Source organism: Dipodomys ordii, unplaced genomic scaffold (assembly GCF_000151885.1).
Source record: "Dipodomys ordii isolate 6190 unplaced genomic scaffold, Dord_2.0 Scaffold35, whole genome shotgun sequence".
Lineage (NCBI taxonomy): Eukaryota > Metazoa > Chordata > Mammalia > Rodentia > Heteromyidae > Dipodomys > Dipodomys ordii.
Window position 1 is genome coordinate 7,642,887 of NW_012267251.1, and position 22,521 is coordinate 7,665,407.

At 51.4% G+C, this 22,521-nt stretch overlaps 1 protein-coding gene across 3 annotated transcripts; it reads right to left on the bottom strand.

The window, feature by feature from the left end:
* Positions 1 to 2,307: 2,307 nt before the first annotated feature.
* Positions 2,308 to 21,869, bottom strand: Csrp1 (cysteine and glycine-rich protein 1). 3 transcript variants are annotated; one of them, XM_013017456.1, is made up of 7 exons: positions 21,809 to 21,868; positions 20,405 to 20,481; positions 13,970 to 14,082; positions 7,880 to 8,048; positions 6,174 to 6,303; positions 3,652 to 3,745; positions 2,308 to 3,060 (listed from the first exon to the last, which is right to left on the bottom strand). In XM_013017456.1, exons 3-7 carry the CDS (start codon positions 14,079 to 14,081, stop codon positions 2,984 to 2,986), a joined length of 582 nt encoding a protein of 193 aa, XP_012872910.1. In that variant the 5' UTR covers position 14,082; positions 20,405 to 20,481; positions 21,809 to 21,868; the 3' UTR covers positions 2,308 to 2,983. The 3 variants fall into 3 exon arrangements, with proteins under 3 accessions (XP_012872910.1, XP_012872908.1, XP_012872907.1); XM_013017454.1 differs by lacking the exon at positions 20,405 to 20,481 and having other exon boundaries at positions 21,809 to 21,869; XM_013017453.1 differs by lacking the exons at positions 20,405 to 20,481; positions 21,809 to 21,868 and adding an exon at positions 16,771 to 16,786.
* Between the last annotated feature and the right edge of the window lie 652 nt (positions 21,870 to 22,521).

Sequence of the window (22,521 nt, forward strand, 5' to 3'; positions counted from 1 at the left end):
GAGCACTGTAATCAGAGAGGACTGCTCTGTCTCTCACTCTTGCTCTCTCTCAGCCCAGGCTGGCCTTGAACTCACAGTCCTTGTCTTCCTGCCCCTCCTTCATCTCTTGTTCCAGTTCAGTCTGGTTCCTTGTGTCTCTCAGGTGACCCCCCCTCGCCCCCCCCCCCCCCCCCCAAAAGACGCCTGGAGGAGCGAGCCAGTGCTGACTGCCTAGGAGGGGCTGCCCTTTCCCGAAGCAGGCTACAGAGAACGCCTTCCACCCAGGCCTTGAACACCTAAGGGACACAAAGATCGTTGCCCACCCTAAGCCTTTGGGTCAGTCCCAAGGGTTGGTGTGCCACGGGGCACCAGGAACTCACAACCCCCCAGCCCTCCCCCCTCCCCCACTCCCCACCCCCCCCACCCCCCGCCAGGGAGAAGCTGCGGTCTGCATCAGACAGATGCCCGCCAGTTTAGGACCAGGAAGAGGAGGGGGTACTGACCCCACCAGGGGAGGGGAGGAGTGGGCCCCAGGAGGAGGGGGATTGTGGACCCCCAAGAGGAGGGAGCAGGACGGGGGAGAAGAGCCCCAGAAGGAAGGGGGCGGACCTCCAGGAGGAGGGAGCAGGAGGGGATTGTGGTTTGCAAAGGCAGCCGCCGCCTTCAACCCTGGCTCCACAGCGCCTCCTGGCGTCGTCTTGGCGCAGCGCGGTCGCCCGGCGGGCGGATTCGCGGGCCTCTCCGGGCCGCAGTGCCGCCCCCCCGCCCCGCCCCAGTGCCCGGCCCTGGCCCGAGGTCCCGCCCTCCAGGCCCGCCTTCACCGACCGCCCCGCCTGCCCCGCCCAGCGTGCACCGGCTTCCAGGCCTCGCCCGGCGTGGCTTACAGCCCTCGGCTTTTCTCCCCCTGAAGGTGCGCTCCGACCCCTTCCCCACGTCGGGTGGTGGCGCTGCGGACCAGTAAGGGGCCTGGGAGGACGGTCCTGGGCGAGGGGACCCGCGAGGCGCCCGCGCAGCCAGCAGAGGGCAGCGTGGCCCCACCCTTGGTGCCCAGGCGCCCGTCCCGGCCACTCCTGTGGGCTGGCCAGGAAAGGAGAACCTGGACCTCGTGGATCCCAAATGTGTGCAAGAACCTCTGCCCAGAAACCTCCCTGAGCCCCTCCAGCGGGCCAGGTCAGGTGCAGGCCGCAAGGGCCAAGGTCACCTTGACCCTACAGCTGGGGAGCCCAGGCAGTGCCCACCCAGGACCGGCAGTCACCTCTCATCTCTAGCTTTCACCTGTGCCTCCCGTGGGAGGTGGTGGTGGTGTGTGTGTGTGTGTGTGTGTGTGTGTGCGTGCGTGCGCGCGCCACTGTTGGGCTGGCTGGCCTTTTGGACACACAAGGCCTTGTTGTTAAAGCTTCTGCTCATATTTTTGAAAATTCATTGTGAACCATTTTCAGGAAGAAGCTCAAGCCCGGAAGCATGACATATTTGTTCTCTACAAAATGAGGTACCCTGCAATCTCAAGCACCTGTTTCCTAAAGTCTGGCCTTACTAGGCAGCAGACTTCCCTGGTCTCTCCACCCGCTTTCCCCAGGCAGAAGCGAGCTTTCTGCATTTGACTTGGAAGTTCCTCTGGCTGAGTTTCCTTTTGAGGCCGGGGCTTTCCAAGCTGGGAGAAGTCCTGAGCATTTTGGGGATCTAGACGAGCCCCTCAAATGCACAAGTCCATGCAGTTCCCATGCCCAGATGTAGGGGCCAGGCAGTGACATTCAGTTGGTAGAACCACTCAGGTTGCACGAGTCACTTAGAACTGATGTTGAGAGGCCAGTGGACCTTAGAAAAAGCTGGAGTAAATTCATTCCCACCTTCTTGCTAATGTTGATGGCTCTGATCCAGTTCCCTCCCGGATTCCAAGGGGATGGTGTGGCCATGCCTGGCAGACACAGGGTCAGGACACCAGAGTTGTGTTCTAAACAGCTTTATTGACCAGATGGGAAATCAGCTTGAACACAGCCTGCTTCTGCAGCTACAGACGGCGTCCTGTCAGTGGTTGGGAACGCTGCCCCTCCCTCTCGGCCTGCCGCTCCTGACCTGCAGGCCTGGAACAAATGGAGCTATAGGACCAGCAAAGGTGCCCAGGGATGGAGGTACAAGGGGAGCTGTAAGGAGTGGGCACAGAGAGAAGGAATGTTGAAAGAAGGCTGAGGCTGTCTGCCTCCCTCCACATCCAGGGAACAGTGGGCTGGGCTGGGCTGGGCTGGGAGCAGGGAGGAGCTGCCCACTGCAGCCTCAGGACCCATAGTTAGGGCCAGCGCCAACTCCCCTAAGAGCTGGACCACTAAGAAACTCAGGAACTAGATGCAGAAGGGGGTCAGACGACCTCCTGAGAATGGATCCTCCAGTCCTAAATGGGAGTCCACCAGTTCCACAGACTCAGGCCAGAGAAGCAAGGGGACCCTCTCCAAGGGTTAGGGCCATGCCTGTACACATCTCAGCCTTCCACAGTGACTACTCGACTGGGACTCCTCAGACTTCTTCTGAGAGACACCAGCAGCCTATCCTCTACCACAGGAGAACCCCTACGGTCCAGTAAGCCACCGCCTTTCCCTGCCTCTTTCTGGGTCTGCTTCCTCTTGGCCTATAGCTGCTGCTCCTCCTTTAGACTTCAAGATGTGGCCCAGGTGCCCTGGCTGGTTGCTGTTGGACATTGAGCTTAAGAGGCCAAAAGCAGAGGTCTGTGGGGTGAAGTATAGGGAGAGGGGGGTCTGGTCCCACTTAGACTAAAAAGACAGGTGTCTCCTACTGGTTGGTGGTAGTATCAGAGGACAGGCAGGAGGAACTCAGTGAGGTGGGAGCTCAGGCCAGACCCCCCCTAAACCAAAGGGAGCCAGATGCCCAAGTTCAAATCATTAGTGAGGTGTGGCAGGGCTGAGTGAGCGAGGTCCTGGGGGGCGCTGAGGCTGCTGCAGGGGGGTGGCGATGAGAAGCACAGGACTGGACGGTGCAGCGGGCAATGGCGGCTTCACTCTGAGTGGACCAAGGCTCCAGCTCCCTGTCCGAAGCCGAAGCCTTTGGGTCCAAAGTTTTTAGCATAGCATCCTGCAGACAGAGGACACAGGGTAAAGACATTTTGCTCCCTGCCTAGTAGCTCATCCCACCAGCCCTGGGAGTTACCCCCATGGCTACAGCAACTGTCCAGCTCAGTTGTGAGAAGGACCCATTTTCTGTACGGATTGAAGATGATCGGATGGGAATCCAGTGGAATCCGATCAAGTCCTTTCCTCCCTCTGGCTTGTTTCCCCATCCATGACCAGAAAGAGTCACATGAAATGGCTTGTGGATATTAAGGCAAGGAGAGATACAGCTTCTGTCTCCCTCCTATCTCAAGCCTCCTGATCCTCAGTAAGAAGTGAAATTATTGCCTGGTGCCAGTGGCTCACACCTGTAACCCCAGCTACTCAGGAGGCTGAGATCCCAGGATCATAGTTTGGAGTCAACCTGGACAGGAAAGTCTGAGAGACTCTTATCTCCAATTAACTAGCAAAAAGCCAAAAGTGGTGCTGTGGCTCAAATGGTAGAGTGTAACTAGCCTTGAGCAAAAAAGCTCAGGGACAGCACCCAGGCACTGAGTTCAAAGCCCCAGAACTGACAGCAAAGAAAAAGAAAACAAAAAACGGTGAAACTACTCACCTTTGCAATAGATCTCGCCATCCTTGTCTGCCAGGGTGGTGGACTCCAGGCCTTTCCCACATTTGGCACACCGGAAGCAGGATTTATGCCAGGACTAGGTAAGAAAGGAGACAGTCAGTGCTACTGCTAGTAACCAGGATGTCCCTGTGCCCTTTGAAGCCATGATGGAAAGGTCCTCCTAGGCAGGGGCTGCTGGGAGAAGGTGACCCAGGGTTGCTGGGTCCTTTGGGGAATTGGGGCAGGGACTGACCTCAAACAACCTTACCCCATTTCCAGATGTGTGCTGCAATAGTTTAATGTAAGTGGCACCAGGCACACCACACAAAGGAAATATGGGGCTGAGGCCACATCCAAAGAGCTGCTTTCCCATCGGCAACTAGACAGACCTTCCCCACACCCATTCTGCCTGCAGACTAGCAGGATGAGCACACACTGGTGAATGGCCTCTCTAGTGTCCTCCCCTGGGGACCTCTGCCTACCTGGCAGGAAGGCTGTGTGGACTCACTTCCTAGATGGCTGATGTCTGGCCACACAACACAAACATTTGTTTTTGTTCTTTTGTGCAGGTCACAAGGCTTGAACTCAAGGCCTGGGTCCTGTCCCTTAGCTTTTTAAACACTCAAGGCTGGTGCTCTACCACTTGACCTCCAGTTCCAGTTCCAGTGTTTTGGTGGTTAATTGAAGGTAAGAGTCTCATGGACTTTCCTGCCCAGGCTGACTTTGAACTACAGTTCTCAGAGCTCAGCTTCCTGAATTGCTAGGATTACAGGCCTGAGCCACCAGCATGTGGCCCATCACAGACATTTGTAAACAGAATTCTTCTAGAAGAGCCCACCTGCTGAGGTCCTGGAACTCAGGTCTTACTTTATCTTAGCCAGCAAGCTCTGGGAGTGGTCTGGCCATACCTCCCTCACGAGGTAGCAGTGAGCACTAAATGACTTCTTCAGGGGGTCCGGCAGGGAGGAGGCCCTGGGGCAGTGTTGTCTAGTGGGACTGAGGAAGGAGAGTGGGTCTCTACAAAGCATCCAAGTCAGCAGAGGCAGGCCATAGAAGGCTATGAGTAGTTCTAAGAGGTGACCAGAGGTGGCAGCACAGGCTCAGGTCTGTGCACAGTAATCACACATACACACATGCGCTCTCTCTCTCTCTCTCTCTCTCACACACACACACACACACTCACACTCACACACACTCTCACACACACACACACACACACACACACTCGCACAGACTCTGGCACAGCAGACAGTATGACTGCTTGACAGCTGGCTCCCATCAACAACAGCTGAGCAGGCTGAGAGGCTGCTGTGTAGACCACACTGCTAAACTCTAAAAACACTGCTAATCTAAAAGCAAGGGGCCGGCAGCAGTCGGGCAGGACAAACAATGCCTTTTAAGGACAGACAGACCTCAGCACAGACAGGGGTGTCCAGGCTGGAGGGAGTGAAAAGAAGCTGGGTGCTTTCAGATTTCCATGCCATTACCCCTCACCCCAGGCTCCTTCCCCTGTGCTCAAGCAAGAGTGGCGGGGTCCGGGGAGCTGATGTGGGGTTCCAGTCCTCTCTCAGTGTCTCATGCAACCTCACCCAGCCTTTGTGTCCTCCTCTATAAAGCAGAGGCTGCTACCCTCGCTCTCCAGGCTGGAGAAGGACTGGGTCACAAATGGATCACCCCCCACCTCACTTTTCTCTTTTTATTTTTTTTGGGGGGGCATCCAGTCGTGGGGCCTGAACTCTGGGCCTGGGCGCTGTCCCTCAGCTCTTCAGCTCAAGGCTAGCGCTCTACCCCTTGAGCCACAGCGCCACTTCCAGCTTTTTCTGCTTATGTGGTGCTGAGGAATCGAACCCAGGGCCTCAGGCACGCGAGGCAAGCACTCTACCACTGAGCCACCTTCCCAGCCCCCCCCCCACCTCACTTTTCCAAACCAGCTGCCTCAGTGGGGCTCTGACTCTGCTCCTTCCCACAGAACTTAAAAAGTATGTCCTGCTCCTGCTCCCCTGGGTTGAGCTTCTTCCTGCCTTTCCCTTTTCAACTCTTCCTCACTTCTCTGCTGCTTAGTACTTAGTACTTTACCTTTTATGCCCATCTATGTCATCGAAATAGCAATTCCTAGGAATTTTGTTTGTTAATTATGCTGTGTGTGTGTGTTGTGTGTGTGTGTGTCAGTCCTGGGGCTTGAACTCAGGGCCTGGGCACTGTCCCTGAGCTTCTTTTGTTCAGGGTAGCACTCTAATTTGAGCCACAGCACTACTTCCAGCTTTTTTCTGTGGTTTATGTAGTACTGAGGAATCGAACCAAGGGAGCCCAAGACTTCATGCATGCTGGGCAAGCATTCTACCACTAAGCCACATTCCCAGCTCCTCTTAGGTATTTAAAAAAAATTTTTCTATTTCGTACTGGACAAAGCAAGAAAGAGAATGTGATCACAAGCAGAGGTACGGTCACTATTTGCAAAGTTCTGTGGTCTACCTTTCTGGAAGGTGTCTTCTTGCCATAGTACTTTGTGCCCATTAGCACCTTACCTTCCCAGCACCAATCACCTTCTCTGCTGCATAGACCGCCTGGCTACACCGCGGGCAGCGCTCGGAGCCGCCGATCTTCTGGGCGAACTTGGATGCATTGGGGTTGGTGGTGGGCCTGTGGCCAGGTGCTCTGCATGGAGGAAGTACACAGGATGAACTGACTTTCAGTAGCAAATACAGGTGGGACTGGCCTTCCACGGATAAGATCCACAAACGCAAGGGCTGTCGCCCCTGGCACAGATGGACGAAGCAAGGCTCCGCAGCGTGTTACATTCACGGACACTTCATACTTCCTTCCATCACCCAGTTACAACCCCAGAATCATTTCACACCTCATTTGCTAAGAAACCCCTCCTCAGCTCCTCATTTCTGCAGTTGGTCTATTCTTAGATTCTTTCCGGAAGAAATCCAGTAACAGATCATTCCCCAAGGGCAATGACCTTGGCTGAAATTTAGTAACTCGTCCATCATCTCTGCCTGTTTCCCCAGAACTGATGCACTGGCCAGGCTGACAGACAACAGCCCCACACGCCAGCAGGTCAGAGGCCAGGGAGACCCAGTGTCCCCCTGTGGCATGTCCAAAGCAAAGAAATGACTTTCTCTCACGGGTTGACAGCAAGGCTGGCCTGGCAGCGCTGCTCCCAAACCCTGGGCTGGGTCAGAAACCCACTTGTCAGGAATCTCCTGGGTTTTTTCGTCTTCAAAATGAGGAAGTTGGATAAAAATATTTGTTGGGGCCCCAACTCGGGTGATGTTTATAGAAATATACAACGCATGCTCAGTGCCAGGAACAGCTTGACCTGTTGCATTCCTGGCTGGGTCCTTGGCTGCTCTATGGCTCCCTTTATTTTTTTAATTGTATTTATTTACATTTTTTGTTTTGTTTTTGGGACAGGATTACCCTGTGTAACCTAAGCTGGCCTTAAACTTGGCCATCCTTCGGTTGTAGGCTCCAGAGTACTGATATTATAGGCATGTGCCACTGGCCTAGCTTTCTTTTTTTGTCTGTTTGTTTTGTTTGTGCAGTACTGGAGATTGAACTCAGGCCTCAGGCTTCATCAACTAGCTTGCTCAGCTGGTGCTCCACCCCTTGCCATACCTCCAGCCTTGGTTTTTTATAATTATTTTAGAGATGTACCCCTGAGGATTTTTCTGCCCAGACTGGCTTTAAATCATGTCCTCCGGATCTCAGCTTCCTGAGGAACTGGGAGGCTGAGACTAAGGATCACAATTTAAAGGCAGACCAAGCAGGAAAGTCCATGGGACTCTTGTCTCCCAATTAACCACCAAAAAGCTGGACATGGAGGTGTGGCTCAAGTGATAGAGAGCCAACTTCAAGCAAAAAAGCTGGGAAAAAGTACACCGGCCCTGAATTTGAGCCCCAGTATTCATTCTCATTCTCTTTCTCTCTTTCTCTCTCTCTTTCTCTCTCTCTCTCTCTCTGACACACACACATACACAGAAAAAGAAATTCTTGGGTTTTTAAGAGTTTAGTCTTTGTGGCCCTATGGGTTGAGCCATAACCTCTAGACCCACAAAATGCACAAGCGCTCTAGCTCTTGAGCCATGCAGCAGCCCTTAGCTCTCCCTTTTAGATCAATCGTTTTCTGAGCCTTCCACTGCTTAACCAAAACTGGATGAAAATGCACAAATTCAGGGGCAAGGTAGAGAACCCCAGAAAGGGCGGGAGAAGGTCTTGTACTTACTCCTCATGCTTGATGCCCAGCGACTCCCCCTTGTCTGTGCTCAGGGTGCCTGCGCCCTGCCCATAGCCATAGCCTTTTGGCCCATACTTCTTGCCATAGCAGGACTTGCAGTAGATCTCCTCCCCGTGCACGGCCACAGTGGTGCTGTCCAGATTCTTCTTACAGACCACTGTAGGGGAGACACAGGAATGGTGAGCCATAGCCAGTTTGTTCCTGAAGCTCTCTGGGCATTTTGCACATATTATCCTGCCCTCTTAGGAGCTGAGTAGAAACGGAGGACAAGCCGGGCACTGTTGACTCATACTACTACTCAGGAGGCTGAGATCTGAGGATTGCAGTTCAAAGCCAGCCTGGGTAAGAAAGATCATGAGACTCATCTCCAATTACCCAGGGGAGCTGTGGTTCAAGGTGGTAGAGTGCTGGCCTTGAACAAAAAAGCTCTAGGACAGCACCCAGGTCCTGAGTTCAAGCCCAATGGAGGAGGAGGAGGAAGAGGAGGAGGAGGAGGAGGTAGAGGAGGAAGAGGAGGAAAAGAAGAAGGAGAAGAAGAAACAGAGGACAATGAGGTGGCCAATGAGCCGGAGGGCAGAAGGATGGTATGTGTACATCCCCACCTCCCCATATACTTCCGAGAATCCATGTTTCCCTCAGACCCCAGGGATCACAGCCTACAGGGCATCAGATGAAGCTCTTCCCTCTGACCTTGACAAAGAGGCCATGTGTCCCACCATGGGAGGAGAAAGCAGAAAAGAAGAAGGGCAGGAGTTTCCTACTCCAACAATGGAATCGGGAGACATCTGTGCAGTGATGGAGTTGAGAGGGGGTATGCTGGTGAACTGGAGAAATGTTGAATATGTATGGGTCCTGAATTGCAGAAAAGTTGAGCAAGTATTAAGTACCCAACATGGCGGGCTTTGAAATGAGACACAGGCCACGCTAATCAGGATTTGTGGTTTCTCAGAAATCACTATGTCTTAGGGAAAAGCGAGCGCAGACACTGGAAAGAACTTCTTGGTCCCCAGGAGAAAGAGAGATTGGAATAGGGTGAGGAAACCTGTGGGCCTCCGCCACCTTCCTGCATAAGAAGATCCAGAGTTGGCATCAGAGTCCAGCCTTCCTTCCAAGCTGTGGCTAGAGCAAGAGATTTTGAGTTCGCAGCCTCTGTGGCCTCATTTGTAAACACAGGTGATTGTGTCTACCCCAAAAGGTGGTTCTAAGACTCCACTGAGGTCTTACCTGCGACACATTGCCCACTGTAGCCAGTGTAACAGGTCCACAATAAACATTGGCTACTTTATAGAACTCTACAAAGCTGCTCCCACTGGGAGACAGAGAAGGCAAGGGTCAGGCCCAGGCCTCAAGAGATCACAAACTTTTCCAACCATTTTTCTCACAAGACCTCACTTCATCTTTTCATCCTGTCATCCTAACTGGGTGGGATTTGGTGGGCCTGAATGAACATTCACACACACCTCTGAAGCCAGAAGCCAAAGGATACCTCTGAAGAAGCAGAACCTCTTGTCTCTGAGAGAAGGAGATAGAAGATCGGTTTAATGGCTAACAACTTGTTCTTGCCTTTAAAGGGCCCAGTCCTCCACCAGAAACTCTCACCCTGAGCCCCAGAGGTTGTAGGCTTCAGACTAAATAAGGACCTCCTGTCCTGCCCTGGAGATCTCCACCTAATTCCTATAATCTGGGCCACCCAAATATGGAACCTCCCATTACCTCCCCCCACCCCCCAGGGAACAGAAGGCTAAAGGCTCCAACATTCCCTTCTAGGGTGAGGAGTCAAGAACTGGCCTGAAATTATTCCCACCAGACCTACGCTGAACTGGAAATTCCAAGATCTGAGGGAAGGCAGAAAGCAAAGAGTGGTTGGGGAACCACGCCTCTTTGGCTGATGTCACCAGCAAGACTTCAGCACAGAGGAGACATCAGGGCCTACTTGTTGCTACCTTCAAGATGGCTGCCCTGTTATGCTGGTCAGGAAATGCCTAGGCCTGTGGTTGGAGTTCTCTTAGACATGTGGCCTGCCCACCCCGGCCCACTCTCCACTTCTCCCCAGGGCCTCTGTCCCCTCATCTCCTTCCAAATTTCATAGTAGAGAACTCAGCTCTTTTGTAAGGTCTAAGGGAAGGTTTGGAACATGCTCCCTACTCCTTCTATCTCTTATGAATAATCATTTCTACCAAATAATACTAAGATAATAAAAAAGCAGGCAACCAAGGTTCATGCCTACAATCTTAGCTACTCAGGAGGATTATGGTTTGTGGTTAGCCCAGGTAGAAGTATGCTAGACCTCCATCCTCCTAATAACCAGCAAAATGCAGGGTTAGAGGTATGGCTCCAAGTGGTGGTGCCAGTTGAACAATCTTAAGGCCCTGAGTTCAAACCCAGTACTGCCAGAAAAGAAAAAGAAAACCAAAAAACTGGCTTAGTGTATTTGTCAGGGAAGGTGTACTTCCAGATACCACCTGGCTGGGTGGGGCCTAATGCCATTTGGAAGTACAAGAAAGTGGCAGTGACTTTGCTCCAGCCAAGACAGAGAGTCATTTTTCTCTAGAAGGAAAACAAGGCCCACAGGGGAGGGGGAGGGACGACACACAGTTCAAGTTCACATAACCAGAGGCAGGGCAAGACCAGATCCTGGCCCCTGATTTCCACTGCTGGTTTTCTGCCAGCCCAAGGCTCCCTAGTGTTGGTCAAGCAGTAAGCCCAGAAGGGTGAAAACTGACTTTTAACTTCACCCCGAAGGTCAGAGGGTATATTCATGTTCTGCAAGCTTCCTCTGTGCTCTACGCCTCTGGGGAACAGCAGAGGGCCAGTCTGCAGGCATCAGTTTTCTTAGCTGCCACCATCAGGCTAGGACACGTGGTCCTTCTTGTCCACAAGGTGGCTGCGCACATCAGCCCACCCTGGTTGCAGATGAGAGATAGGCGCTGAGCTTCCAGCAGGCTCCAGGCCAGAGCTGAGTTCGCCTCTGAGAGAGCTGAACCCTCCGCTAATGGGAACTGCCTGCCCTACTGAGACTACAGGGGTGTAAGTCCTGGGAAAGTGCTAGTACATCATCCAGTCTTCTTGTGCCCATCCCAGACTCTCAGGAAAGGAAATGTGGGCACCAAGCTGGGCTGAACCCAGAGCCAAGAACTTGAATGATGAAAACTTCTTTTGGGCCAGGTGCTGGTGGCTCACACCTGTCATCCTAGCTACTGAGGGGGCTGAGATCTGAGGATCACAGTTCAAAGCCAGCCTAGGCTTTGAGCCACAAGACTTTTATCTTCAATTAACTACCAGAAAACCAGCTGTGGCTCAAAGTGGTGGGGTGCCAGCCTTGAGCACAAAAATCTCAGGGACAGTGTGCAGGCTCTGAGTTCAAGCCTCACAACTGACCACACACACACACACATACACACATACACACACACACACACACACACACACACACACACACGGCTCTTGTGTTCCATGCCATCTAGGCCCAGTCTCTGCCAGCCTCCCCCTTCCTTAGGAGGTAAAGTCCTTTGAACTGTGGGTTACCTTAAATTCAAGCTGGACACTGACCACCCAATAAAGCAATTCCTAAGCAAGTCTCAGAGGGCTGGCACACGGGGTGAAGACCCAGAGCACTGGGCATAGGCAGTGCCCTGACATCCAGGAAGAGCTGCCCAGACCCTGAGACCCCAGAGATACACCAACCATTTCTTTCTTCTGCATAATACCCTCCCTCCCCCTGCTCCCCAGTCTGACTTTCTGCAACTGTTTCTAATCCCTGACACCCCCTCAAACCCCCACTCCGTGCTGCCCCAGGCACTGTTCCTTCCTTCCTATGCCACCCCCTGAATTCCTGACCTCCCTCCACAGCAGGACTGCAGGCAGGACTCTGGGGCACAGCTGGCTTCTCTTCATCTATGATTAAGTAACACTTGGGAGCAGAGGCCCTTTGGACCCCCGCAGCCTAGAGCCTCATCCTAGTCAGGGCCAAGGCCTCCCTGATTCTCTTGGGGGGGGGAAGCAACTGCTGGAAAATCTGAGTGATGAACTGTAATAACCAGACTGCAGACCGGAAGCCAGCAGAGCTACCCTGGAGCTTGGTGTCACACAAACCCTGAGGCTGTCACTCCAGACTCACTGGGCAGTGTGGGGCCCTGTCTGCCCTGTCTGTGCCGGGTGGCTTCAGGGTGGATAAAGATGTGGACAACATTCCGTGAACAGGTAACCCTTGGTCCACATAGATTGTTCTCAAGAGCCCAGTCCACCAGGGAGCAAAGGAAGCTTAGATCTCCCAACGGTCTCACACAATGCATGATGGACAGGTCATTCCTTCCCTAGAGCATCCAAAGAGGCTGGGACATCAAATCCCCGGAAGCTCTCTTCTCTGTCACACTACATGGCTGTAGATCCCAGAGCAATAAACATGATGTGTATGTGTACACATAGGCATGCGTGTACACCAAAGAAGTGTCTGTCATTTATTGAACATCCACAGTTGCTTTAAGTGCTTTTTGTTTTTTGGTGCCAGTACTTTTTTGTTGTTGGTGGTGGTAGTCATGGGGTCTGAACTCGGCCTGGGCACTGTCCCTCAGCTCTTCAGCTCAAGGCTAACACTCTACCACTTGAGCCACAGCACTACTTCTGGCCTTTTCTGCTTATGTGGTACTGAGGAATGGAACCCAGGGCCTCATGCATGCAAGGCAAGTACTCTATCACTGAGCCACCTTCCCATCCCTGGTGCCAGTACTTTTTGACCTGGGCACTGTCCCTTAGTTTTTTTTTTTTTTTTTTTGCTCAAAGCTAGTGTTCTACCACTTGAGCTACCACTTGAGCTCCACTTCTGGGTTTGTTTTTTTGTTTGCTTGCTGATTAACTGCAGTTAAGAGTCTCATAGATTTTCCTGCTCAGACTGGCTTTGAACTAAGATCCTCAGATCTCAGCTTCTTGGATAGCTAGGTTTACAGGTGAGAGCCACCAGTGCCTGGTAAGTGCTTTGTTTCACAAGTTCCTTTCAGTTCTCACAACAGCCTCAGAAAATGCTGATGAGAAAAATTGATAAACTTGTCCTTCATCTAAATAGACAATTCAACTGTGCTTCTAAAATGCATTTGTGGTAGGTGACTTTTCTTATGTGGACATTCTGCTCTGATCATATCAAATCAACCATTCAGGAATCAGAAGAGAAGCTCCTCCAAGTTGGCACTTCCTGGAAACTTCATCAGGACTAGGTATGAACCAGAGCAGCATGGAGGAGACAGGGTTCTTAGGTAGACCTGACTCTCGCGGCGTGGCATCCTGTGCCTATTTCTTACTCTTTCAGACTTGTAAATGCAGTAACTCTCATTCTAGATTTTTAGGAGGGGATATCTACAAACTTGGAATGTAGAAAGTGGATGAAATAGCTTGAAAGGGCTAAGGAAGGAAGAGCCTCACCTTCCTCTACATTGACCTTCATCAGAAGTTGCCGCCTTTTCATGAGTGATCATTTGGATGTGAAGGCTAGTAAAATTTTGCACAAAAAGTGTCCTCTTCTGCTGAGGACATGTAGCTCATGCCTGTAATCCTAACCACTCAGGTGGCTGAGATACGAGGACTGTGGTTCAAAGCCAGCCTGGGCAGGAAAGAACATGGAACTCTTCTCTCCAATGAACTAGCAAGAAGCCAGAAGTGGCCAGAAGTGGCTCACATGGTACAGTACCAGCCTTGAGCGAAAAAGCTAAGGGACAGTATATAGGCCCTGAGTTCAAGCCCTAGTATCAGCACATACACACACAGTTTCCTCCTCTGAAATGATGGAATTGGGGCTGGGAGAAAGGACAAGCGAGTGAGTGAGAGAAAAGAAGAGAGTGGAAAGTTTTCCTAACCAAGTCTTTCCAGCTTGGCTCTCAGCCCCCCCACGCCTGCCACCCCAACCAGCCCTGGCCAGTTCACCCCTCAGAAAACAGCTTCTAAAGGGAACAAAGAGGCCCTTAAGTGTTTCCCCTCCCCAGCTGTGCTTCAGCCAAATGTCAAGCTGTTTACATCCCGTGGGACCGTTCCCTGGGGTGTTGACAGGCCCCAACTGTAGGGGCAGGCCTGGCCGGCCTGGGTGGGACTTACTGCACAGGAAGCAGGATTTGTGGAAGCTGTTGCCTTCACACTGGACCTCCTCAGCAAAGTAGACGGTCTTCTGGCACACCCCACATTTCTTGCCTCCTCCCCAGTTTGGCATTCTGAAAAGGAACACAGAAATGGGAATTAAGTTCACAAAGCAATGAGAAGAGATTACCCATGGCAGAAAAGCACCAGGCAGAGACTGAGAAGCAAAGGGAAAAGTGGTATCCCTCTGGGGACCACTGGATCGCTTCCTGCTGGATCACTTCCAGTTTCTTCTCAACAACACCTTGCAGCTGCTCCTGGGGACCCTCCTTCCATCCAATGCTAGTTACCAATGGCTGTTGGGTTGTCAGCTCTGTGTCCAAGACACTCAACAGGACACAAACAAGCATAAGACACAGGTTTTACCAAGGAGGCTGTAGGCACTGCCCGGGGACCAGCCAGGCAGCACGCCGGTGAGGGTACTACTCACAAAGCATAGCCTCAAAAGAACAGATCAGCGGGGCATTGCTGTTGGTGGCTCACACCTGTAATCCTAGCAACTTGGGAAGCTGAAATCTGAGAAGCCAGCAGCAAGTTTGTGAGAAACTTATTTCTGATTAACCACCAAAAAGCCAGAAGTGGAGCTGTGACTCAAGTGGTAGAGCACCAATCTTGAGCAAAAAAGATCAGGGACAGCACCCAGGCTCTGTATTCAAGTCCTAGGATGGGTGCGTGCGCATATATGCACATACACACACACAAACAGATCGAGCAGAATTCACAAAACATGTTTTTGTTGTTGTTTGTTTGTTTTTGTTGTGGGGCCTGAACTCTGGGCCTGGGCGCTGTCCCTCAGCTCTTCAGCTCAAGGCAAGTGCTCTACCACTTGAGCCACAGCACCACTTCCGGCTTTTTCTGCTTATGTGGTGCTGAGAGCTATCGAACCCAGGGCCTCATGCATGCAAAGCCACCTTCACAACTCCCAAAACATCTGTTTCTGAAAGCTCACACATATGGTCAAAAGACGAGCATAGGGGCAGATCCTCAGATCTCAGCCTCCTGAGTAGCTAGGATTACAGGTGTGAGCCACAGGTGACTGGCAGAATATGGCTTTTTTGATAAGCACCCCAGGTGAGCCCAAAGCAGATGGTCTGGATCAACTTGGAGGTATTCTTTTTTTTTTTTTGTTGGTCGTGGAGCTTGAACTCTGGGCCTGGGCGCTGTCCCTCAGCTCTTCAACTCAAGGCGAGCGCTCTACCACTTGAGCTACAGTGCCACTTCCAGTTTTCTGGTGGTTTTATTGGAGATAGGAGTCTCACGGTCTCTCCTGCCCAGGCTGGCTTTGAACCTCGATCCTCAGATCTTAGCCTCCTGAGTAGCTAGGATTACAGGCGTGAGCCACCAGCGCCCTGCTGGAGGTATTCTTTTAGTTCAGAGCCACAGTGTGGTCCAATCTTGAGCCTGCCACTTGCCAGCTCTAAGAGCCTGGGAAACTCTTTCCAAACCTTGATTTCTACATCTAAAATTGTAGACGAAAATAGAAGCCACTGCTTAGAAGTATCTCTCAGGACTGAATGAGGTGCGGTGTGGTACACCAGAGGGTGTAGGCCACAGGACCTTGGAGAACAGAAGACAAGAGCAATGGAACCAGCTTCTCTCCTTTAATCTCCATCTTTCCCCTAACAGACATGACATGAAGAGACAAGACCATGAAGACAGGCGAGCTCTTCCCGGCTCCCGGACTGAGGATGCAAGCTGGATACCAGTGTGGCCCCGGACTTGGTAAGTAAAAGGGACATAGGGGGCTAGGAAAGGGGGGGTGGAGCCAGAGGAGATAAAGAAGCGGAAGGAGCAAAGCCCCAGGTCCTATGTGGAAGAGTTGCTGGAAAACAGGAGGTGGCTTTGAGAACTTGTTGTCCTGGTGCCAGAGTGAATGTTCAGGCTAAAGGGAAACACGGCCTCCACCGCCAGAGAGCTTCCCAGCCACAGTGGCATGGGCCTCGGCTCAAGAAGAGAGTGCGGGTCATGTTCCATGGTGTCTCTGGGCCCTGCCTAGCACCTGCTATGCGGTGTTCCATAGACAATTGAGAAAGGGGTGCTTGAGGCAGAGTACTGCAGGTCACCACTGGGCCCAGTGGACCTGCAGAGAACCTGGGATCTAGCAGGGAGGCTCAGTGAACCTGAGCAGAGGGAGCAGCAGGGCCGAAGGAGAGGGAAAGGCATTGGTAATGCCAGCTTGCCGCTCTCCCCGGTTATGGAGCCCATTATTACCACGACGACAGGAGACTTCAGGAAAGGTGCCCCCTCCCACCTCCTGTCCAGCCCCACAGGCTGGGGCACACCTCTGACACATCTGAAGACAGGCACCAGTTCCCACGGCCAGCCTTTCATATCCCATGGGTCCTTCACCCCTTTCTGTCCTGAAGACTCCAGGACAAATGCCTTTACTGAGCTAAGGCTGGGGCTAAAAAACCACCCAGCATAAAGGCAACTTCACAGGAAGGGAACATCTATTACTGCCTGGCCACTCGCCATTCTTCCCTTCAGGAATGGCAGTTCTCTTCAAGGGAAATGCCCAGGCCTCACACTTATCTCTGAGTAGGGACAGAGCCTAAATCATTTAAGCCAATCATGACCCATTCTATTCCCCGGCCAGCACCTAGCCCATTTCTGACAGTGAGCTAGGAGACAGCTCCAAAAGCTCTGGGGAGATGTGCTCAGCCACATGGAGCCAGACAGGCAGACAGGCCCTGACCCTGGGAACCGGCCCACCCCACCACCTCCTGCACACCAGACTGTCAAAGGGTATCATCCCAATGTACCCTGTCATCTGAAGATAGATAGTACATGCCCCCATTGCAGATAAGAAAAGCAAGATTCAGAGATGTGAGGCAACGTGCTTGTCATCTCTCAGCGGGGAGAGGCAGAACTGGATTCTACAGCAGCTCCATCCACCTCTTTCCTCCATGACCCCAGTCTCTAGGTTGAACAGGACAAGCATGGGGTTCATTAAGGCTGGATCTCATGCTTAGCCCTCTCCTCCCTTTCCAGACCTCATAACCAGCAAGAGTCACACTCGTGTCCCCAGGGATACCCCGAAGGGAGGAAAGTTCCCCTAACCACATGGTGGGGAGCCATGCCAAACAGTGCTTTGTTCCCAGACACAAGGCCCAGCTCCCGCTGGGGGAGACCCAAAGCTCCAGACAGGCCTCCCCTTGTTCTCCCTGGCCCCGCATGAGGGACCCACATCCAACAGGGCCCCGGGCAATTGGGAACATGGGCGGAGAGATGGGTGAAGCCCAGGGACCTGTCAGGCAGGGAGATCTGCTCAGGATGCCTCTATGTGGGCTGTTCCTTTGCGTCTGGTGTCTTGTTGGGGTTCTCTCTTTAAGAAGACAGTTCTGGAATAGGGGGCTCCAGGCCTGGAGACTGTCCATAGCCAGGAAGGGCCTCTGGCTCTCGCTCTGCCCAGATGAGGACCCCTCTGGGGACCCTGCACAGAGTCCTGGCCACCTTCTTGCCCCACTGGCTCCACCCAGCCTCTTGTTTCCAGCAGCCAAATTCTGCCAGTGGGAGGCTGGATTGCCTTAAATGGAAAGCTGTTTCTGTTTGTGGCCTAGAGGGGGACTTGGCTCTTCAATTGACTTCCCAGTTTGGGGGAGGTTGAAGCCAGGGAGACTGAAGACCTGCTGTGGCAAAGAACTTTCCACAGGATGGCTTAGGCTGTGCTGTTTGGAGGTTAGGGATCTGTAGCAAGTTACTTTCTGCTTTTAGTTTCATTTGCCTGTGTCTCACAAAGAGACCGCTCCCTCTCCTTTCCCTCCTCCAGATTAAACCAGAATGTACGAAAGGAACGGCACGGTGTCTTACACCATTAATAGACTGGCCTACCCAAGCCTTCATACCACCCTGCCAGATGTGTAGCCAGATGATGCACATCTGGAAGGAACAGTCCTGAGAAGCTATATGCCCGGCTGGGAACCAGGAACTCCTGACTGGTCTGTCAACCAGCTAGGGAGTCTGGGACAAGCTACTAGTTAACTCTTTTGGGGTTCAGCACCTCAGTTATCTGACTACATGAGACCACAAGCCGGGGCCCTGTCTTTACATCAGGCTCTCTAGTACATGGCTCTGGTGATCAAGAATCATTGCTACTTTCTATAATCACAAAATCCACAGCGGTTTCTCTTCAGAGAGTTATATTCCTATTGGGAATTGCTGTCTGTGTTCTGGTTTGTTTTCCCTCACTGTCTTGATAATCCCAGTAAGAATAAAACTTGAATTTTCTTTATGGTGGCTGGATATATCCAGTTGGGTCAGTGATAGCAAATTAAGATTAACTAGACTCTGCCAGAGTACCACATCCAGGTACAAAAAAACAAAGAAAGGTTTATTGCCGGAAAAGGGGGCCGGCAAGACTCCTTCTCACAAGGGAAAAGTGACAAGAAGTACCAGGGTGACCTATGTAACCTAGGAGGCTTAGGAGGGACTAGAAGGGGCTAGCAGGTGGAGACCCTGGTGTGGACGTGTGGGCCAGGGGCTTCATCATGTCAGACTAGGATTGATGGGTGCTGTCCAAATAGTAGATAAGGGTCCTGCAACTGCCCAGACCTGAAGGCCACTCTAAGGGGCTCTTATATTGTGGGAGCTGCCCCCAGAGAAGTGCCATCTCAAGGCAAAGGGGGCTGGAAGTTGATTTTTTACTGCCTTTATTACACGGGCCTATTGCTGCCTAGGAAGGGAGCATGCTAAGCTGTGGAGAAGGGAAGGAGTGGACTAAGCTATGGGAAGGGACTCATTTCCCTAACAGTCAGGAGCTTCAAACTAGATCAATGATAAGACTCTTCTGATACACAACTAACACAAGCCTGCTGCTCTTTCTCATTCATTTGTCAGCTGGACCTGAGACTTCAGCTTGACTTACAGGAAATTTGGGTAAGTGTGAGTCTTTTCCCTTTCTGCCTCTGTAGCTGTGAGTGCCGCCATCTTGGATCTATCCTCTCAAGATTGATGGATTCCGTGGGTCATGTTTCCCATTTAAGGAACATCAGGGGTGCCTGACCCAGTCACCCAGGCCTGAAAACCCATTCCACATTTTTATTTTCCCAGTGGAAAGACCCGTCTCTCCTACCCCCTAATCCCTTGTTCCCTACAGCCAGCCAGAAGGATTACATCTCCACCCTCTTGGTCCAGTAAAGACCTGTCAGGTGTTTATCTAGTTAGAAATGTGCTGCTCTGGTTACCTGAGTTGTTTGGTATCTGCCAGGTACACAGGAGTGTTTGTCATCCTTTCCAGCTAAGCAGCTCAATGTCTTTCTCCACACCCCCAGATCCATACAGCAGCCAAGAACAGAAGGAAAAGGGAGGGGTGGTTTAGAGCTCACAGAGCCTGCATCTTACCAGTGACCCCTAAGACCTCCCGTGAAGGTAACAGTCCCTCATGGAGGAATAGCCAATGGAGAAACGGCACAGGCACCACCGCAGCTGCATGGAGCCCACTATCTGGTTTCTTTGGAACTTTGAACTTGACTCTTAGGAGTCATCCAGCATCACTAAGCTATGATGACTCCAGATCCTGAAGCACTCTGCTCTCAAGCCTATGCCCCATGGCTCTCATGGGACTGGGAGCTGCCAAGGGCAATGCTGTGTCTCTCCATTTCCCCTCTGGTCCCCCAATGTCTTTCATAGCAGAAGTCTCTACCACTGAAGTTCAATTATCTGAAGGCCCTATGAAAGAGGAAATTGGGGGGGGTATGACTTTTTTGTTGTTGGTTTTGAACTCATGTATATAGGCAAGTGCTCTACTTCTTGACCCAAGTGCCTAGCACTTTCATTTGTTTTATCTTGTAAAAGCCAACTTAAAAATGTTTGGTTCTGGCCCAGCGCTGGTGGCTCACACCTCTAATCAAGGCTGAGATCTGAGGATCATGGTTCAAAGCCAGTGTAGGCAGGAAAGTCCATGAGACTCTTATTTCCAATTAACCACCAGAAAACCAGCTCAAGTGGTAGAGCACTAGCCTTAAGCTGGAGAGTGCAGGGACAGCGTCCAGGCCCATAGTTTAAGCCCCATGACCAACCAAAAAAAAAAAAAAGTTTGGTTCTGTTTTCTTACTGTACAGGCGTTGAAGCTTGAACGTGGAGCCTGGGCACTGTTCCTTAGCTCTTTTCCACTCAAGGCTGGCACTTTCCTACTTGAGCCACTCTACTTCTGGCTTATTTGCTGGTTAAGTGGAATTAAAAATCTCATGGACTTTACTGCATGGGCTAGCTTCAAACTGAAATCCTCTGATCTCAACCTCCTGGGTAGCAAGAACAGACATGAGCCACTGGTGCCTAGCTTGAAAATGTTTTTTGTTTTGGCTAGGCCTGTGAATGAACTAAAGCTAGATACTATCACCCACCCTGACTTTGTCCTTTGCTCTGAGTCATTTTCTCCTGCAGTCATTTTATAAGTACCTTAGGCCTCAAGAACAGATTCAGCAATAAGCATGTTAAGACAATAGCAAACTGCCCCTCAACAATCTTCTTATCATCTGGAAGAAAACAGTCAAATGTTACAGGCTTCCTGACAGGTATCTAGAGTCAAAGGCCGAGCTAAAGACCAGTCAAGCTACACCTGTGGGTTGACACTGTCTTAACAATGCCTACCCTTCTCACCCTCTGCCCCCGAGTCTCCCTATTTAAGCTGAGGCTGACTGAAGATTACTGACGTACTGTCTTCCCACACTGCCATGTAATAAATCTTTCTCTGCTGTGTCTCTGTAACTTGGCATATGGAAGGGAGTAGCCAGACCTAATATGGGACCCCTGGACTTTGGGTGTGGGATCTAAAATCCAGTTTTAGGCAGGCAGGCCTCTCAGCCTAATCCTCTTGCTGAGGACTCCTGTAGTAGGAATTACAGATGTGTATCCCTACTATGCTTTTTTTTTTGGAGGGGGTGGGGGTGGGCAGGGAGATGGGAGTTACTGAGGATGAATCCCAGGGCTTCACAAATGCAAAGCCACTGCTCTACGGCTTCTTCTAAGTATTTTGAAACTAACAGAAAATTCTATATCATAATCAGGCTTTGCAGACGAATTAAGTAATTGGATTTGCTTGCGTCTGAAATGATGTCATCTAGAATGGTAACAATTAGCTAGCCCACATGCTTAAACAAAAAGACCTGGATGTTTTTCTTTGATGAATTTTTAAAAAGCAAAAACAAAGGAGCACTTAGCCTCGATAAACACAGGTTGCCAGCAGCTGGCAGGTCCAGGAAGCACCATCCCACACCACCCCCCTCGAGAGAATGCCCAGGGGAAGAGGGGCCACCTGGTTAGGCCAGGCTCCAGCTGCAAACCTGCTGTTCCTTCCTCCCCCGGCACGGTAGAGGAGCCAGACGCTGCCTTCTGCAAATGCCAGAGTCTGGAAACACTCACTGTCTCTTAATTACACACTTTACCATACATGGGAATTACTCAGTGCTGACGTCAGACACATTCCTGGGGAACTGTGTAGTACAAGCCACGTCATTACCATATAAATTCCTGACAACTGGAAACAGCAGGCGACTGACTGCCTGTCAGGGCTGTAGACCCTCCATTCCCTTTCCCCAAGCAGCAGCAACAGTAGCTCTCTCTCTCCCGCTCACTCCACCCTGCCTCTGGCTCTCTCTCTCTCTTCCTCTCTTGCTCTTTTCCAGGCTTTTTTTCCCCTGCAAGGCTGGTCCCAAAACTCAAACATGCATCAGGTCTGCTGGAAAACAGCAGGATTCCTTCCCTCTCCTGCCCAGCCACACCGCAAGAGTGAAAACCTAAAGACTGGATTTTCCAACTCTGACCACATCCATGCCCAAACCACAAAGTTCTATCTGCCTTTACATCATCAGTAAGCCACTGCAGAGCTGTCTTCTACAGTTAACGTTTCACAAATGACAGCCGTTTCCAGAGTGAGCTGACCTGGAAAGAAAGAAAGAGGGAGACGGTAAAGAAAAAATACCAGGTTATAGCAGCAGTCCGTCTCTGCTTGAACAGGGACTGCACAGGGACTGCACAAGGCGACCAGCTGCTGTCCTGGGCAAGTTCCTAACTCCACCTCAGAGCCTTGGTTTCTTCATTAGCCAGCAGCAGCAAGCACCTACTCACCCCATAAACTGTCAAGATAATACACATGAAGGAATTAGCACCTGCCCAGAACACAACTAGTGCAGATAGCTGATACTATTATCTTCAGGAAAGACCAGTTCTAACTCTCATGGCTCGTTTTTATAGCTCGGTATTTGCCACTGGGCCTGCATAATAGGAAACTACAGACTTGGAGGAATCCTTTCACTGCTGGCATCTCTTTGGATCTCCAAAATGTTTAATGCTTGCATCTTTACAGGCCTCTAGCAAGTCAACTTCTCACCCAGAATCAGGCTTGCATAAACTAGCAGCCTACAGGAAAGCCTTCCAATCAGGAAATCCACAGTGAATAAAAACTTTTCCTTTACCTGTTTGTAATCACTACTTAGATGAAAAACCTACCTGGCAACTATTAGCAAGACTTATTAATATCCAGTAAGGTAATTCAGCTGAAAGGCCATTCCTACAAA